Source organism: Dreissena polymorpha, chromosome 1, assembly GCF_020536995.1.
Source record: "Dreissena polymorpha isolate Duluth1 chromosome 1, UMN_Dpol_1.0, whole genome shotgun sequence".
Taxonomy (NCBI): domain Eukaryota; kingdom Metazoa; phylum Mollusca; class Bivalvia; order Myida; family Dreissenidae; genus Dreissena; species Dreissena polymorpha.
In genome coordinates, this window is record NC_068355.1 from 118,744,738 (window position 1) to 118,765,757 (window position 21,020).

The 21,020-nt window shown below is 32.5% G+C and overlaps 1 protein-coding gene across 1 annotated transcript; it reads right to left on the reverse strand.

Moving 5' to 3' along the window:
• Positions 1–14,070: 14,070 nt before the first annotated feature.
• LOC127846704 (uncharacterized) lies at positions 14,071–19,562 on the reverse strand. Its single transcript, XM_052378204.1, has 2 exons — positions 19,067–19,562; positions 14,071–14,763 (listed from the first exon to the last, which is right to left on the reverse strand). Exons 1-2 carry the CDS (start codon positions 19,353–19,355, stop codon positions 14,474–14,476), a joined length of 579 nt encoding a protein of 192 aa, XP_052234164.1. The 5' UTR covers positions 19,356–19,562; the 3' UTR covers positions 14,071–14,473.
• Positions 19,563–21,020: the final 1,458 nt, after the last annotated feature.

Sequence of the window (21,020 nt, forward strand, 5' to 3'; positions counted from 1 at the left end):
ATTTACGCACATTCATTATGCCCAGTTTTCTCAGAACGCGACTCATATATACCTTACTAATACTTCAATTTCCCGGTATTGTTCAAAGTAGCTTTCGAAGATGTAGAAACAACTGCTGCCATGCCTCTCGCTGGAATTACTGTTTCTTTATTTTGCTTAGTATCTCTCTCTTGAACGGTTAGGTGTTTAAGACCCAACTGTGTCCCGTTTGTATATGACTGTATACTTTTTTTAGGTCTTAACTCAATACTGCGTATTATTTTTCCTTAAGTCAGTTTGCTTTAAATAGAAAATAAATGTGATATTAATACACACAGACGCCGATTTGGGGAAATATGTATTTTCCTTGACAATACAGTCAAAATCAGTCTTAAAGGATTAACCTTGATTATTGTGTACATCGCATGGTGGAATTTGAATGCAGCAGATTGACCGTTTATATTTGTTTTCATGCTTTCAGCTGACATTCTGTTAAAAATTATGCATTTCCGGGGAATTATCGTACTATTTTAATTTTTGCGCGTGACATATACTGTAAACGTACGCTGGCGTCCACTGAGAACAACATATGTCACACAAATGACGAGAAGTAATAACGTATCACTTAACACAGTTATAAAACAATAAACCAGTTTGGCTACAAATTAGGGATAACTTTTAATTGTTGACACTAGTGTTTTGTTTTACTCGCGAACAGTAAATTGGTATCTGTGGGGATTGAGGCTTTATCGTAGACGTACATTACATATTTATTTAACTCGCGATAACAATCAATCAGTTTAGAATTTGGTCTGCTTATTTTGATATTTTGTTTACCAATATCCAAACACTTATTTCTCGGCAACATAAAGTGCTTAAAATCGTTGATCAAGAGGTCCCGTAAAGCATGCCCATGGCGTTTGTCGAGCACGAGAGTTTCCAACTTCATGAATCCCCAGTACTAGGTGGCGTCTCAAACGACCAGCAAGGCGCGCAGTGACAGCGCAAAGAAAGCTCTGCTGTTCAGTGTTCATGGATGCCCATCAGTCGCCGTAACCACAGGCTCCTGGATACCTTACGCTTCATATATAGCGATACCTTACGGCCACAGCTTACTACATCCAGGACGACTGGTGAATGGTGTCGCGAGTTCTGATGACCAGTGTCATGCCAGAGCTTTCCTCCTGAGGGACTGTGCGGGCAAGTTCGGTCTTTGTGGACACGTGGAGTACGTGTCAATAACAATGCTAGGAACATGAACTTGACTGGCCGTGTGTGTCGGAAATGGGAGGATCTTTCTTGCTTCGCGCACATCGTTCAGTTGAGCCTGAAGCCGGTAATGGACCTTCTGTCATTTACTTTTCACCTAGATTTTTATGCTCGATTTCCTGGGTAGAACGTATACTGGCGGAGATTTAAAAAAGAAAAAACGTTCTCGCGGTGGGGATCGAAACCGTAATTTACCGGTCGCAAGGCGACACATCAACCATTTATGATTATACAAGCATATACAGCAATTCAATCTTAGTATATGAACAACTGCTCAATTATATACGTACGTATAACATTGGTCTTTTACGGATGTATTACTTTTTGTAGAAATGATGGCACTGAAAATAATGGTGACACCAAGAAATATGCATAGATACTCAATTACTTTAAAATCACTTCTAGTATTCTTGAGACATTATTAATGCATACATACTAAATTACTTTACAATCACTACTATTATTCTTGAGGCATTAATAATACATAAATACTTAATTACTTTACAATAAATACTATTATTCTTGAGACACAAGTTCTAATCGCGTGGGGTGACCAAGACTTGAGATTCCAACGAATGATTATTAACATTGTTCACATTTTTTATAGATGTAATTATTGTAGGCATGAAACATATTAATATCAAACGCATTTCAGACACATATTCTGCGTTCGTTTCGAAATCCAGATAAATCCTGGTACTGCGCATAGGGGGTTACATAACACTGTATAATTAACTGACACTAGTCATTTACTGTAAAATGCTTATGCTGCAAAGCTGTATCGATTCAGTTAACGATATATGTTTGTGTAAAATTATTTGTGATGATTACTTATAAAGATTTTACTGTTGCAGAAAAGAGTTGAAAATGTCAGCTCACTTTCTGCAAAATGAACGGAAATTTTACATAGATTGGTGATACGTGACATAGCGAGTGACGTTTTTTTTTATAAATGCGTAATTAAGATCAAGTATGTAAATCCCTTAAAAAACAAAACCTCATTGGAAAACCTTCTTTACTTTGTAATTGTCACTGCTTGACATAATTTATTTATTGGTTTCATATTTATACTTTTTTGTTTTCAATAATTTTACTAGTTATACTATAAGAATAAATATTAATATTATCGCATCTTTAAACAAAAATCGATTGTTGGTTACATATTTTATAAATGGAACTTTGTGTTGTATTATAATGAAACTGATTGTTATTAACTATAGGCCAGTTTTTACCTAATAAGAAATCGTAATTGTTTTAGGAAGCCTTGAGCTTCCTTCTCAATTCTGTCCAATCGTATTTTACTGCCCTTATGCTAAGCATTACTGCAATTTTACCTGCCTAGTATAAATTGTTCGAAAATAATATGTATGTTTGTATTGTATTGCTTATATGTACGTTCATTGAATTAAATAAATAGTGTTTAAATCAAATGTTTATTAGCTTTGTGGCATTACTATCTTTATGCAATACGTTTATAAAAAATAAACATGCATTATATAGCACACCAAATATGTAAAAGATTTTTTATTTTAATATGGTCATGCTTAGCAATATGTGAAACCTACATTTTCGTAAGGCTGATTGCGTATTGTTATCAAAGAGAGTGGTATTTTACTAATAAAACACGTTAACTTTTAGTTTAGTTCAGTCTGCGTGTGGCACCCGATACAGTTAATGTAACGTCACTGTGGTATTAAAGGGATCTTATCACAGATTTTGCAATGTTTAAAGTTTGTCATGAAACGCCTTGATAAATTAACACATCGGAACTAAATAGCTCAAGTAAAAAACAATAATCGTTACCTGGGCTCGAACCACTGACCTTTGAAGTACAAGTCTAGCGCTAAATCCTCTCGTTTATCCGTACTAAGATAACACTGGATGAATTATTTATAAAATCCTCCTTATGTCACACAATATAACAATAACAACAGAACTTTCTTAATTATACAATCGTTTAGCGTTTGTAACGCTTTATAATTTTCAGATTTTTAAATCGTCAAAAATGCATATATTTAATGGGCATTTTCACAGATTTTGGCATGTATTGAAGTTTGTCATTAAATGCTTTATATTGATAAATGTAAAAATTGGATCTAAAAAGCTCAAGTATAAAAACTAGAATAAAATTTAAAAAAGGCAAAAAAGAGTAACCCTCAACTGGTCTCGAACCACTGACCCCTGGAGTAAAAGTATATCGTTTAGACCACTCGGCCATCCTAGCTCAATGAGTGATATATTTTGTACTTTATATAAGCAATCCTTGTAGAATCACAAAACATACCGACAGCAACAGAACTTTCCAAATTATTAAATCGTTCCGCTATGCAACGCTTTATAACGTTAAGGTTTTTAAATCGTCAAAAAATGCATAATGGATATTTTAGAGCACGGTAAATGTTCAGTATTACTGTTTCCTCAAAATTATCACAACTATAACGAACATTTGCGAATCTGAAAAAAAAATATTGTCGATTTACCAAACGTGAAAATGCCCCTTTAGTGGATATTTTGTAGCATGGTAAATCTTCAGTATTACTGTTTCACAGCAAATATCATAACAACAACGGAAATTTGCAAATCTGTAACACTTTTTTTTCAAGTTTGCCAATTTATAAAAACGTGAAAATGTCCCCTTAACGACTGTTAGTTTAACGTTGATGATATCGACACATCCCAATTTTTGTTGCAAGATATTATGGGAATTTCCCCTGTTTAAAAGTTTAACATATTCCCGATATGGCACGCCTGAACCACAAAAATGAGAAAAACTAAGTTTAAGTTACTTAAACTTAGTTTTTCACTACTTAAACTCAATTTAAGTAACTTAATTCGAATTAACGCTACTAAATGCATTAAGTAGTTAAGAAGAGTTATTTTCTATTTATGTGAGAAAAATGAATTAAGCAGAGAAAAACTTAGTTTAACTCGTTAAGTGCGCCCGAACAACAAAAATTGATTTTAATTACCGTTAAGTTACTTAAATTGCATTTAACGCTGCTTAAAATTAATTTAAGTGCTTTCGCATCGTTAATTGTATTTAATTATTACTTAAGTAATAAAATTTTTACTTAAGTTGAATTATTAATTATCGTTAAGTCAAAACTCGCGTCCGAAAATAAGCATATGAAACAAGCGTTTTGATTGGTTGTCAGGTTTGTTAATAAATTCAGGCCCGAGGTCGGAAGAAAAAGATTGCCATGTGGTACGAGCAAAAAATACAGATATTATAAATTTGGATTAGAATCTTAAGTCAGCTAAAATTTGTTTAAGTCTGGAATAACATTCAAAACACCCTTTCATCATCAAATTTTGCTGACAGTCAGTAACTATGCAATAAACATCAAAAACGATCCGCCCGTCTATATATTTCCGGGTCATATCGCATTTACCTGTAGTAATAACTTGTCTTGTATACGAGTAGTCATACCAGCTTGTATGTAGAAACTGGGACTATATTATATGTCCCAGGTAGAAATTAAAGATTATATCGTGTCACCGAATCCAACTTAATTATATTCTATACATGTAAATTTTGGCTTTGATTTTAGTATTTAAATGGAAAAAAAACAGTCTCCAGTATCTCAGTATTGGCAGTGAACTTATAAGTAAACAATCCCAAAAAGTACACATATCAGAAATTACCCAGGTGATATTTTAAGTCTGAGTGCACTATTGTCTTTTAAAATAATTTTAAATGTAAAAAAAGAAAAAAATGTACTGTTAACATATTATTTAGAAACATATCTAACTTAAGTGTTCTGATTTTTCCCCTTTAGAAATAAATAGTTTAGACAGAGACATATATTCAGTATATATTCCCAGTTTAGATATTAATTAAAAGAACTAATGTATGCATTTGTTAAATGTCATTCGTTCTTCCGAAATATTATCCTATATTGTTTGATGAGATTCAAAATAAACCTAATTAAGAATTTAATTGTTGTTTTAGTGCAGCAGTTAACAATTTATATTTTTTTATGAGTGTGTAAATATTGCAATGGTAACAAACGAATCCATAATACAGTATTAAAAATGTCATGAGGATCAGTGATTGCTCGTTAATTGTCTTTCATATCCTGTATTTGTTATTTCAGTTCCCTTTTTAAAAACAACCAACATTTTGTTGTTGTTTTAACAGTATTGGTAATTGTCTAGTTAATTGAAGGGTACCCCTTGATTACACATGGGTTGTTTTCTTAAAAAGAAGGCCATATGACATTCCACAAGCTAAGTCATAGTATGGCTTCATCTTTTTCTTATAAATAAACCACCACTCAATTGCTTGATCATAATTATCCTGAATTCAAGATGTCAGTTGGTAAGTAGCAATTTTATTTTTTGGGTGTTTTAGTTTTGTCAAAATTTAGTCAATAACATCACTTAAGCCATAACGCTTCGATAAAATGATTAAACAGATATATATTATGTTAGTATGCAAGTGGAAAGATATTATATGGGATCAGTTACATAGAGACCACACTCCATCCAAGAGAAAAACAGGGAATTTCAAAAAATAGTGGTCTCCACAAGTCATCCAACAAGTCCTTGTGTGAAAAAAACAGCTAAAAGATGCTGTAATATGGTTATGGGTTAACACTGCTTGTAATTTTCCTGCATGAGAGCTTTTGATAATCATAGTCACATGTTGTTGTTTTTTTTTGTAATGGAATCCTAAAGGAATCCTTTGAATGAAAATAGAATCTTGATCAAAATTGCTTTTATACAGTGAGTTTCATGACCTTTAATAGTTGCCAACAATGTTGAAGAAACTTATTCAAATATTAATGACTTTGAAGTTTCTGACAATCCCTTTAATGAAATAAAATAAATTTAAATAGAAAATTCATATTCGTATTAAAAAAAATAAAAACATTTATGCAAAGACAGTGTTTTAACACCCTCGACTACCATCATATGGTATCAGACTCAATTTATAAATGAATTAGTGAAGAATAAACATGATCAATGATAGTTCCATAAAACTTAAGTCAGGAGTAAAGGTAGGAGAAAATTTTTGAGAAGTTTAAGACCCGGGAAATAGCTTAATTTCATATAAATGATCACACATTGGAAGGTATAAGAATATTCCAGGGGGGGGGGGGACCAATTCAGGAAATTTTGCACATTTTGATAAATTGATGTTAAAATCAAGTTAATACTTGATAGCAAACAAAACTTGAATTTAGGACTAAATCATTTTTTGGAAACGACAATATTGCATCCTTACTTGAGTCAATTTAAAGGTTTCTACAACTCAAATGTATTTTATCTCCAGGATCTCAACTTTTGACAGCAATTTTTTATTTGATTTTTATAGCAATTTATGTTAGAACTGTGATAGGTCCATGCAAGTCCAAATTTTACAAATATCACAATATTGTAAAATATGTCTTTTATGCTGTACAAGCTGTATGTATTTTTGTACTTCCTTGACCTGTATGGATGTTACTTTGCACTTTTATCTATTAAAGAAAAAACTGGGGAAGGGGGGGGGGGGGAGGGAATAGTTAGATGTTCATGTAAAATTTCTGCCTTGCATATTCTCTCAACGTTTTCAGTGAATATTCCTATTTTAAAAACAACTAAGTTTATACAAGAGAAAATATACCTGTGTTGATTTATGCATTTTGCTTTGAATTTGCCCCTCCATGAAAAATAATTTTGGTATAGGCCTAAAATAAAATTAAGTTTGTTTGCCCTCCTCCGACCTACCCACCAAAATTGCCCCCCTACTCATAAAATTTTATTGCAAAGTTCTTACACAAATTTTATTTCTTTGATTTTTTTCATGTTTTAAACAGTTTTCTTTCAAATTAAAATTAAAAATTGAGACTTTAAAAAAAATATAATAATAAACCTACCTACCTACTCAACTAAAACCTGGTGAGTAGGGGAAGGACAAACAAGGATATTTTTAAGACTGGCCATATATATGTGTCTTTTTTGACAATAATTAGTAAAGATATAGAAAAATACTGCAAAGCTTTAGATACTGTACTAAATGTAAAAAATAATCTTGTTGAATCAGTGATGATGAAAACCATTTCATTTTATATTGCAAAAATAATGACACTGAAGAAAACATTTATCAATTACTATTTTACAGAAAACATGATAATAAAGAGGATTTTCAAATATTAGAAATGATACTGAATCCTTTTTTTTTTTAACTAATACTGAATCTTAACACAAATCTGCAAATAGGCCTAAAAAAAAATTAGCTGTGTTTAGGGTAACCCGACCCTACCTAGCTTTTCCAGCCCCACCTAACTTTTTTATTGGCTTTTTTGGACAAGCACTGTTAAAGTCAACATCTCTGCTCCATTATGTCTATGTAAAAAAAAAATTTAAAATTAAAAAAAATTACCTACCTACCCTACCTAATTTTTTTCAAGGCGTTACCCGAAACACACAATTTTTTTTCTTTGGCCTGAAATTACTTGGCTCCTTCATTAACAGTCTATAGAACTGAGGTCAGGGACCTCTTGATTGCACATATATCTATGCATAGGATTTATTATTTTATATTTGACAATGATCATTTTTGTACATTTTGATCCAGATATGCATGTAATTATGATTGATAAAGTACAGTATTTCATACTGGCAAAATCTGAATTTGATAATTTGGCTAAGAATAGTTTAGCATAAGCATTAGTATAAGGCAAACCACCAGCTTTGTAACCTGGTAAAACAGGAGCTGGTGAATTTTTTTTTACAGAACTGTGCTGCACTCTCAAAATGCTTCGTTGACATAAACTAAAAGCCTTCTGGTATGCTATTTCAGGAATTATAATTTTTCTAGCATTATACTGTTATTCGGTAATTCCAATGCATGTAGTTGTTACGTCATTTGCATGTCCTTTGAATTACAAGTGCCTTTTTTATACGACAGTCTTTAAATGTCCATCCATCCGTTGCAAAGTTATACTCTAATTGAAAAATTCAGCAATTTTCATGAAATTACAGGAATGTTTTTTTCAGGGACATAAACTTTTTAATATTGAAATTGAATGTTGACATTCCAATTTATGAAAAAGGGATATTTTCATCCTCTTTGCTGAAAAATGCTTTCAGTATTTTATCAAATTTTTAAGAAGCTTATTGTTTCCCTTGACATAAGACCAAACCAAATTGATTTGTAGTTCCTTGGATTCTCCAGCTCCCATTTTCACAAAGTTTTTTGATTCCTTTAGGCAGCTTCTGTTACATTTGTTCCCCCAACATTTTCTTGTCAAATTTAACTTTCAAAATATAAAAAAAATAACCGCACCAAGCATCAATTCAAATGCCTCTACAAAAAGTCTATAAAACAGCCCCAAATGTGACAAAAATAAACTTATCCATAAAGGGTACAGGTTCGACATTGTAGTCAAGACTTTAAAACTGGTTTTTGTGGCTACGGATATTGATACACTTATCGCCACCTTACACAGATATTAATTTGGCATTGGAGCCATCTTGTTTTTTCCTCACGATTAGTGACAACACAGTATTAAATCTTAGGACGTATTGTGTTTGATATATCGCGTGTTGAGAAACCTGATGCCTCATCACCAGGAATCTCATACATTTTTTTATTTTCTGTTTAACGGGACCGACCGACCCTATTTTTTGAGAAAATGAAATAAAAATAAAAGTGATGATCTTTAATTTTATTTTCATTTTCAAACCCTACCCTATTTTTTCCATGTATCAAAAATAAAATCATGTGCTTAATCAATGCAAAATCATTCAATAAGAGTGTGTTTTTTAAAGATAACTGAAGATTATTCTTTAAAAACATAAATGTAGAAAAAATAATATACTTTTCTTTTTCGTAGTAAATTTCTGTACAAGTAAGGCAAATACTTCCTTCATTTTAGTAATATTGCACATTAAAGCATTTTCAAAAAATAAAAATAAATGTTGGCTTCAAAATTTTATTTTTTCCGCTAGACAAAATCCTTGCTTTTATTTTTATTTTTATTTCGACCTCCCGACCCAAAATTTTGTTGAAAATTCCCGTTAAACAGGAAATAAAAAAATGTTGGCCTGAGTTTGCTTTCAGTAACTCATGGCATTGACTAGAGATGTGTCCTCTTTTTACTTGTCTTTTTGTTCAGTACTTTTAGTGTGGTTCGGATACTCTCTGGTCAGATTGTGTGTATTTCTGTGTGATTTTTATAGTTCGTTGATTACTGCTTTTGTTTCTATTGATTTTTCCTTTGGCCACTTATTGGGGGAGGGTTGGGATCACGCCAAACTAGTTTAACCCCACCACATGTATCATGTGCCTGTCCCAAGTCAGGAATAGTAGTCATAGGTTTGTCTTGGTGGTTTTGTGTTTAATGCTTGTTAAATGTACATTATTGTAATATTCGGGTGAGAGCAGTCATATTTTACGTGTACACGATTTATTTTAGTGGGCGATTCCACCCTTGTTGAAGGCATTGTGGGGACCTCTAGATTTGTTTATTTCTTTATTCTTGTGGATAGAGTGCGGTCCATCTGGTGTTTGCTCCATATCTTTTCTTTTTCATATTAAACCATATATATCAAAGACTGCTAGTTAAATTGCTAGTCTTAAGTTATCTCTGTTATTTGACAACACTTCCGCCAGTTTAGATTAAGGAAAAAAAATATCCACTTGCTTCAATTTTATAAATCCTAATTGGTAAAAAATAAAAGTAAATTCTACTGTTTTTTCAAAGGACAAGCTTCAATAAGATGTGAAATCGGTCCCGTAATTGAACTGAATCAACTGATTCAGAGAAAACCCAAGCTGTGCTGATTCAATAATTTTAAAATTGTGCTTTATCAAAGATATAAATTTGAACATGTAAATTTAATCTGCCCCAGCCCTGTTATGTCCGGAATTATACCTGCCATCCCTACGTTCACTCAAAAGGAAAGTAGACCTTTAACGGCCTCTATTGACACACTCATTTGCTGGGGTAGCCTTATCCAAAAACAGATGCTTCATTTCAAGAAAATTGAATTTTGTAGGGTATGTAGTAAAAGGACTCTAAAATTCATAAACATCATCAGAAATCAGGAAAATGAACTCATCTTTAAACGGAACAGAAAAGGTCTAATCAGATATATTTAGTTGTTTCTCATACAAAATTTGGATATTTTTTTCAAATTTTAAAATTATAAGAGTATAGATATAAAGTTAATATTACATTGATGGATTGATGAGCGTACAATCAATGCATAGATCATGGTCAAAGTTGAGCATAGGTGGAAGCGATATTCTGGGATCTTGAAATTATATATCCACTGATTTGCTTGGATTTTGCTGAATTTGTCTATCAAGGATCAATTAAAGCATGTGAAAAATTTTGATTCCGCTCTTCCATGGAATGTTCCACAATAAATTTCCAAAGTTGGTCAATTTTGAAACACTTTTGCTCTAATCAAATCGATTTTTGTGACGTCACAACGGTAATTTTAAGTTCATTTGAGCACACCTGTATTAACAGTAGGGTCTACTTGACTTGATAGCTATTGTTTTGAATGATCTCATTAAATACCCGCTATGATATTTTCATGAGTTATAATGTTTTCCAAGATTGTCTCCCATTAATTCCTTGACAACACTTTACAACCCTATGGATTTTGGACTGGGGAAATATTTATCTCCTGATCACATTAATTTTATTTTTGTCATAAAGTTTAATCAATTATCTTTCATTTCACCGAAGATTGTGTACGCTTCCAGTTGTTTGGCAACAGGAGATTTTCTTCAATATTATACCCCCACTCGCGAGTGGGTGGTATATTGGAATACCATTGTCCGTCCATCTGTCCTTCCGTCCGTCCCTCGGTAAGTTTCCTCAAAATTTTCTCTGCACCCACAAATCTAATTCTTTTCAAATTTGGCGTTTTACTTTATATATATGTGGCATACATTGTCGCTGTATGATATCATTTTTCTGTTTTGATGGACTTAACCATTTTTTCCCTAGATATAGAAAGTATATTGAAATTTCCATCACAATTTTCTCAGCATCTACAAATCTGATTCTTTTCAAATTTGGTGTCTCACTTTATATACATGTGGCATATGTCCTAAGCAATTTTTGTTGCCGTATGATATCAACTTCCTGATATGCTGGACTTAGCCATTTTTCCCTATATAGAAATTATATGGAAATGTTTCGTCACAATTTTCTCAGCACCTACAAATCCAATTCTTTTCAAATTTGGTGTCTACATGTATATTGTTCTGAATGATTGTATTGGAAAAGTAAAAATATAATAAAAAAAGTTATTGCTGTAAGCAAAAGTTACAGATAATTATGTTATTTATAATACATTGAAAAAAAAATATATAAATTTGACAATAAATGTGACAGAAGTCATTTATTTTGCACCGAAGCTACCGACAGATGGGGGACATGAGTAACGCCCATCTATTTATTCAGAAACTATACCATATATATTTTGAATTGTTGTAGCATTAAGATTAATGTAGATCCATTGAATTTGAAAAATGTGTGATTCCAATTTTGGTTAATTTCCTGAAAGTCTTAAAGACTATTAAATATGGAAATTTTACTTAGTAACCGAAGATGTTTTGAACAGTTGTAACTTTAAGATTAATACACATCCATTGAAATTCAAAAATATGTGATTCCTATTTTGGGAAATTTCCTGAAACTCTCAAAGACTATCATGGTTGGAAATTTTACTTAGCAACCATAGATATTTTGAATCGTTGTACTTCTAACATTAATAAAGATCCATTGATTTTTTGAAAAAAACATGAAAAACTCTGACCCCTCAGTCATGGTCCATTGACTTTGAAAATTCTCATGTCCAATTTTGTGATTAGGCCAGTTTAATAGGAACTGCTAATATTAGGTCAATGATATTTGGTATGCAATTGTGTAAATGATGTCCCATCTCATATCCTTAAACTCTGACGCCTCAGTCATGGACCAACAATTTTGAAATTTGATTAATTGCTGCAGTTCTACGATCAAAGTGCATCCTCGGGCAATGCATCTCCCACAGTCGAGACATATTTCTGTGTCCACATTTTTTTCATAAATTACAAGAAAAAATATTTAACAGTTAAATGCAAACATTTTTATGATGCATTGACCCAAAATAGAACAGATTATGAATAGTTGATCTACAGCTTACAATAGGCCTAAAGTATGTTTGCCGGTACATTAGTCAGAAATCAGCTATTAAATTTTGGTTCAAAATCATTCCAATGTATTTATCTTTCAGCAAAACTTTCATTTAAACTTATCATCAGTGGAATTTTTGAGATATGTATTCTTGAAAAAGTTTACTTGAAAAGTGTTATGAAGGTTGCATTTGAAAAATGTATTCTTCAGATTAATATGACGATGGATTTAAATAATATATTGAATGTTTTGTATGTATGTAATATATGAAATTATAAGTATCTTCATTATATTAGAACTGTTTTCCATAGTACTTTTACAGTTATTGAGACAGGGTTAAACAAGTTGATCCCTCCTCTGTAAGCAATTAAGTCTACTAAAGTCCGAAAGCATTCTGGCGTTTAGCAGTACAATATTCATGGAAATACTTGGAGTAACTTTTGTTGCATTTTTCACATGGAATCAAATGAAAAAATCCCCATTCAAATAGGATAAAAATTTAAAATTTTAAAAAGTTGAAATTATTATAATCGGCCAAAATGCATTTTTTTTTCATATTTGACCCCAATTATCTCAAAAGACCCTAAGAGATAGAAAAAACCTGTTGTCATACTACTGAAAGCTCTTTTGAAAGGAATCCAATGAAAAATATCCCATCAAAATCTGATAACAAAATAAAATTTCAAAATGATATTTGGTATGGTCCTTGGGTTTTTCCCCTAAAAATATGTCCAATTGAATAGCTGCAACCTCTTGCCAAGAGAGCCACAATTGTCAAACTAAATTTAACATAAGACCCAATTTTGGAATAAATTTAACTTGTAACTTTGTAATCCAGTTGAGAGATTATAGGCTCCTACGAGCCCCTGGTTATATGTATTATCTGAATATATATATAATCAATATATACTTAATTTTAATTTTTTCAATAGATTAGGTTGATTTTTGTCCTTTATGAATTAATTTCACATCTTTTATTTCGGGGCCTTTTACAGCTTACTTTATGGTATGGGCTATATATATATATATATATATATATATATATATATATATATATATATATATATATATGCCTATCATTGAAGACCTTGTGTTGACCTGTAGAAGTTTAATTGTTGGCTGCTTTAAATTTAGTGGATGGCTGTCTCATTGACAATCATACCACATCTCCTATTTTTATACTAACTCCAACATCAGTGAACGTTACATTGAAGAAGGATGATAATTTCCTAAAGGATATTTGTAAAACCAAGTACATGTACATTCGCAACTTAGTTCAGCATGAACAAGAAGTTCTGTAGACAAAACCATTTTTATACTGAATTTCTCGTAGGAACGTTAACCTTTGTTAAACTAAGTTCTGCTGTGGACACCTTTTTTGGTTGGTTTGTATGGTCATCAGATAAAATCCTAAAAGGCAACTACTACCTAATGATCATTTCACCAAAGTTTTTTTTAGCAAAAGAGTCCTTTAGATCTAATTTCCGTTTTGGCGGCCGTCTTGGTTGCATGGTGAGGCTATTGGATATAATTTTGTAAGCCGGCAACTCCAGGACTATTCCATCAAATTTTGGTCCAAATTGGGTGAGTGGTTCTAGACTACATGTAAATATTGTATTAATTTTGTTATCTGGATTTTCTTTTTGTAAACCAGTTTTGTTTTCTGGAATGTCTCTTGAATTTTAAGTCTCTCAAAACAAATTAGAAACAAAGGCAAAATGACACATATTTAATTCAATGTCAGATAATGTGAGTTCAAGCATAAATGAGCGGGCTAATTTCAGCACCAGTTTAATGTAGTCGATTCAAATCTACAAAGATTTTTTAACAGCAGTTCTTTTCATATGACTTTAAGTGTTGTAGATCTATGTGCATTGTATCTGGATCGATTGAGATTTAATTAAGGAAAATCTTCATTTTTATCAATACTTTGTTTAATTTGCAGAGATTCCTAGGTATGACCCAAATGACCCCTTTACTTCACAAGTTATCATTGCATTGTATACAGAGTATGCAATAACATTTTAAGCTCTGGAGATAACAAAGAGAATTTTCAATTTATCAGAAATACAGATATTTTGCAATGGAGATATGAATTAAACCTTAAATCTGTGTTTGAATTTACCTGAATTAGGGTGGTCTCTGTTGTATTCTGCAACAATAGAATGCAAGTCGTCGTCACTAATATCTGTGTATGATGATCTGATCTGCATGTTGTTGGATCTCAATCTGCTATATAGTGTGTTGGGATGAAGGACACCACCTAGTAAACCTTTCTCTGCTATCTCTTTCACTGTATATCCCATATCAATTAGCTGTTGTAGTTTGCTGATGTCAATGTCACATAGATCTCTGCCACGTCCGTGAGGGTTTGGTACTGTGTCCTCTACAAGAGAGAAAAGTTTAAAATAATATTATACAAATAGGCATGTAATTTTAAAGTTTACATATGTAGCTTTTGTAAACTACAGACTCATGCAGTCAGAGGGTTGAGTCACGAGAGGGAAGCAGGAAACCAGTCATAAATTGCAACTGAATCAATTTCATGATTTGCAACAGTGTGATTTTTCTTGTGATTCAATAGGAACAATCAACATTAATCAGTCTTAAATACACATAGAAATGTCAAAAACACAAACAAAGATGCTTTCTATCTTTTAGGTATGATGGTATAAAAAGCTGCACTATACATGTTTTTTGAACATGCAGAAAATGAAATTACTCTGACGCACATAAAGTTTGTTCAGTCTGCTCTGTAACTTTACCATGAACTATAGTACTACATGTATGTATTTATTTCCATGTTATCTGATGGTTTGGTTTCGTAAACAAATGAAATTATAGGTACTTTAATGCTATAATAAAACCAGAGGCTCCCCGGAGCATGTAATCACCCACCAGAATTTACTTACAAAATATATCTAAATGCATATGGCTGACAACAGATCTATTAGGCAAAAATTTCCCACAGGATCATAGGATTTTAACAAAGTTTCAAAGTCAAACAAATGCTGGCTGATTTTCCAATCACAAATTTTTTTTAAAAAACTTCTGAAGAGGACCATCAAATGATCATTCACACACACACATAAATTCAATTGGCCTTCAAGTATCTAACAAGATGAATTTTATTTCCCATAGGATTTAATGTTAAACTATGTCCAGCTATGGCAGCCATCTTGTTTTACCGATCATCATCAACACAAAAAACATGGCTTCTGTAGAGGTCCATCCGATGATCATTCATGCATTAAATCAATTCAATTGACCTTGTAGTTTCTGACAAGAAGAATGTTATAAAATTTCCCATAGTGTTCAATGTAAAACTATGTCCAACTGCAGAGGCAATTCTATTTTTCCAATCGCCAAAAAAAAACCCATAACTTTTGGGGTTTTTTATGTAGTGCAATAGACACTTTACCAAATCATTTTTACTCGTCCTAATATATGATTATTATTATCCATCTACATTTGTAGTATGGTTTGGTTTCATTAACTAATTTTGGTAGGAATAAAAGAAGAAATTTGGGATGCCGATAACTCCCACTGTCATAAGCATATCTTAATGCATTGATTTTCTGTCATTGTGGCCTAAGCAACTATATTGTCCAAAAAACAGAAAAAAGTAATTTATTATGTGTCTTTTATTGCACGAATCATAGTTGTATATGATCAGATGATATCATATAAAAAAAATCTGTAATTGATTTTAACATGCCGATAACTACTAATGTTGTTCTATTTAGCTTTTAAAACTTAAGTAATATAAACTTCCAGTGAGTCTAAACTGTGGCTGCAAACGATGAAAAACTTAGAGAAGAATGTGTCCATGGAACACAGATGCCCCCGCTAAATGTTAAATACCCCAAGTCCATCTGTAAACAGGAAGTGGTGACCCGATAAATCTGAAAATGCCATACACATTACAACTTGTCACGATAAAGCTGCATATTAAATTTCAAATGATTTCCTATTGTCACTGCAGAAATATGCTTGACGGAAATATAAGTGTTGTTATTGCTAAAAACAACTTAAGTCCATCGGTCAACAGGAAGTGGTAATCCGATAAATCTGAAAATGCCTTACACCGTCCAACTCATCATGATGAAGCTGGATACTATATTTCAAATGATTCTCTTTAGCCATTGCAGAGTTATGCATGACGGAAATAGTTAGAGACGTACGGACGGACAGACATCAGTGAAACTTAATGCCCCCGTCGTTTTGACGACGGGGGCATAAAAATCCGTAATTTACCAGCGAGTTGAAAAAAAATAGCAAAATGATACAGGTTTATTTGGTCCACATTGAGAAAGCTATTCTGGCTCTATTCTGTTTTACAATTTTTAACAATAAGGCCAAAAAAAAAAATATGTGTGTTTCCGGTTTCATGCCTGAAAAAAATAGGGTAGGTAGGTCGGAAAAGTTTTTTTATTTTTTTATTTTTTGAAAATCGGTAAAATCCGGAAATTTTTCGGGGTTTCTCCGAGTCCGGTCCGGTATTACATACTCTCCAAACCGGAAGTTGTGAAATTTTTCATGTTGGTTTGCAAAACGTGGTTTTAACTCAAGTTTACCGCGATTCAGACAGATTTTTATCGTGAAACATGCTTAGTAAAAGACAAATCTCGATGTTTGACAACTTTTGGCGCTAAAATAAGGTAGGGTCGGACATGAACACAATTTTTTTTTTGACGAGCTGAAAAAAATGTTAGGGTCGGGGCCAAAAAATAGGGTCGGTCGGGAAACCGGAAACACACATATTTTTTTTTTTGGCCTAAGAATAATCTGCCAATATTTATCCAATGATGTTTTATCAGTGACAAACAATATCAGAACAAAGAGCCTGTCAGAGGGGTACTATTTGTATGGTAATCTAGACTATTTTATAGAAACATTTTTTTTTACAATAAAAAAAATAGTTAAATGATACATTTGGCACTTAATTTGTTTTCAATAAACAAACAGAAGTGGTAAATGAAATAAGAAATGATACCTTTGGCCAACTCTCTAATTTGAAAACAAATTTCCATTTGACATTTTGTTTAACAAACAAACTCCTGATTAGTCAATCATATTTCAATTGACAAAGAAAATTTATTAACATCAAAAGATTATACAATTAAGGAATGAATCCCAATTGTTTTTAAACAATAATCAACACCTTGAATGGAACTCTTTATAAATTTGTTAATTGTCACTGATTAAACATTTGATACTCTTTGCTTGTTGTTGTGAAAACAAAACTTACATGATCATAATTATATTGAGATGTGATTGTTGTGTTAAACATTAACAGAAAATAAAATTCATGTCAATTTTTTTTACATAAATGATAATATAGTAGATATTTTATTAGGCCAAAAAAAATGATTGTTGGTTTCCCCTAACCCGGACGGGTCAATTTTTAGGTGCCTGGTCATAACTTTTTTTTTGCTATTTGAAAAAAATAAAAATAAAAGTTTACCTGCCTGGTCTTTTCTACACATTGAGGTTGTAATTTATGTTGTTTTCATAAACAAAATTGTGTCATATTAGTTTTAAACTAAGCTTTAAGGGCAAACTGACACTTCAATTCAATATCTTTCACATGTTTAATTTGCATCTTTAGAAAAAAATAAAGCATTACACATTCCATTTAAGAATTAAAAAAAAAAAAAAAAATTCCTGCCTGCCGGGTCTGATTTTTTTGTCCATGTTAGGGGAAACCAACAATCATTTTTCTTTGGCCTTAGATAAGACAGGAAATGGGGAGGTATAATATTGTGAAATATAGTGGTGCCAGAATAACATTTCAAGTCAGGCTTCATCCGTGACGGGCCACACGTGAATGGGAGTGGATCAACCTGTTTGTACTGATTAAAATACGGGGTTTCTGAGAAACACCTGGTTAAAAATTGTTTTTTTCCAGCTTTAATATATAATACAAGAGGACCCCATGTATTCCTACCTGGACAGCCTTTGAAAACAGACTATACATGAACATGCACGAAAATATCATAAACAGTATATCCATGGCGAGGGGAAGGCTTTTCATGGGGACTCAAGGATGAAGCAATTTTAACTCCGGGATATTGGGAATGTCGTTAAATTTCTTAAGGAATTAAGGAAAAATGTTATCAAGAATCTGGATTCCTATCCAGAATTTGGAAATTTTTTCAAATTTTACATCAGAATTATAAAATAAACACACAAGTTTCTTGTGAGAATTTAAAAACAGAAAATTTGATGTGAATAAAAACTTAAGATCAGTCCCAGCCAAACTCAATTTATTTTTACTGGACAGGAGGTCCTGTAATATCAAAACTTTTACAGGACCTTAAAAATTTTTACTGGACGGTCCTTTATTTATGTTTTGCATCAGAAAATATTATACTGGTCAGGAGGTCCTGTAAGTGTGGTCACCTTACTGGACCTCCAATTTTTTTACCAGTCATGTCCTGAGGTCCTGTGAGTTTGGCTGGGACTGTAAGATATGCATTGCGGTTTAGATCTATTTAAAACAATTTGCCTAACATTTTTTTATACCTTTATCTGGAATTTGGGAATGAATTTAATTTAATCCAGGAAATCGGGAAAGGACTCAAAGGAGCAAAATAATAGGTACAGGATTTCGGGATGGGACTCCCTCCTTACCCCCTTTATGCATGACAGGCCAAAAAGTTTGTTATATTTAGCATTCTACTCACCATAACGATCAACTGAATGACTGCTGTGTTGAGCATGTTGAGTCAAATCAGGGAGACTATCTCTGACTAACACTACTGACTGGATGGTGCTCTTCAGTAAATCATCTGGGACGGTGTGGTCATTCTCAAGTCTCTGCAAGTTTGTAAGAAGACTGGCGATCTGGGTGCGAGCTGCAGAAACGTCAAGGTTGCCGTTCTGTTTGCCTCTCTGTACATCTCTGAGTGTTATTGAAACTCTTTCAAGAACACTGTCAGCTGTAGGTAAATGCGTGCGTTGTAACCGATCCATTGCAAAATTGTAAATGGCGGTAGAAGAATATCCTTTCCTGTTTACGTTTGTTACGACGTTTCTGATTGGCTTAGGTCTTCCGGATCATTAACTGACCAATCAAAACAATTCGACTTTACAACTTAAGTAAAATTCCTTACTAAAGTTGAATTCGTGTAACTAAAAACATATTTTAAGTAGAAAAACCTATTTTAACGCAACTTAATTGAAAATAGTACAAATGATAGAGAAAATCCTTGTTAAGTTGAATTAATTCAACTTAAGTAAGAAAATTACCATTAAGCACCGTTAATGCATTTTCGGTGTTTTAATTAGCGTTAACGCCGCGGGAACCACAAAAACTACTTAAATTCATTTTAAGCAGCGTTAATTCGAATTAAGTAACTTAAATTGAATTTAAGTAGAGAAAAACCTAGTTTAAGTAACTTAAACTTAGTTTTTCTCATTTTTGTGGTTCAGGCGTGCCATATCCCGATTATTTAAATTTTCTTTTCAAATTGTAAGCTTAAACCATAAATTTGAAATATAAAACAACCACAAATCGGACATCAGCTGAATAAAGGAAAGTGTTAACAATGCTACCGTAAAGTAAGACCACTTTTAAAGAAAGAAAGGACTTAAACTAAATTTTGTAAACTACAGACCTGTAAGTAACCTTTGTTTCCTGTCAAAGGTCATTGAAAATGCCGTTCTACTACGACTCAATTTCCATGTAGACGAAACAAGAAATATCTTTAAAAAAAGATATACGGCGTTGATTGTGGTTGGAGTTTATGGAAGGTAAAGATTTAAATGAATGAGATCAAGGATAGCTAATATCTTTTTCTGTGCAGTTTTTAGCTGCATCAAACGCAGTACGGGATGTTACGCGGAGTTTTCGCGGCTTATTTTACATTATTACATATTGCTGGTCATAAACCTATAGATACAAAAAAGAAAACCAAAGTCAACCGGCCACACGCGAAGTCTCCGTACATATTTTAAATATGTATACGCGCGTTCTTCGAACAAACCTGTTTGAGTGGTTTATCGGGAATTGCTACGTGTATTTGATTCGATTATTAACAGTATCGAGAATCATCGCGCTCATACTTAATACATTAGTCAATATGCTGCAATAATACATTAGTAAATATGATGGAATAATTCTTGTTAATTAATTAAGAATAATATTTATCATGGTATTGTTGAAAACACATTAAGAATCTATTATTGACATGCCATAAAATAATATCGCTGGATATCTTCATTTCACATCTTTCTGGTGGTAAAGAAAATTCTGGTTCACCTAGTTCACGCTATAGCGTCTTTATTATATAACTATTATATAACTGACCGCGAACTCCGAACAGCACAGAAGGTCTGACCTGTATATAAACTCTGACATTCAAACACACTAACCGCGAACTGACCCCTTATACCTCGCGGGTTGAAATGCAACACATTAAAGTGAGGCATCGCTTCCACTGCTCTTTATACTTTTACATATAACATGTTGACAGGAATATGGAAGTCAGTACTAAATATGAGAACATGGCCTTTAAGTACACAACGTTCTCGCGCTGAAAATCCTCTGAAAATAAAAGATGTACGCACAAACTGTATTGATGTCGAGATTGAGTGTAAAACTGTTCTATCTATAAAGCCTTTTTATTAGAGATAAAA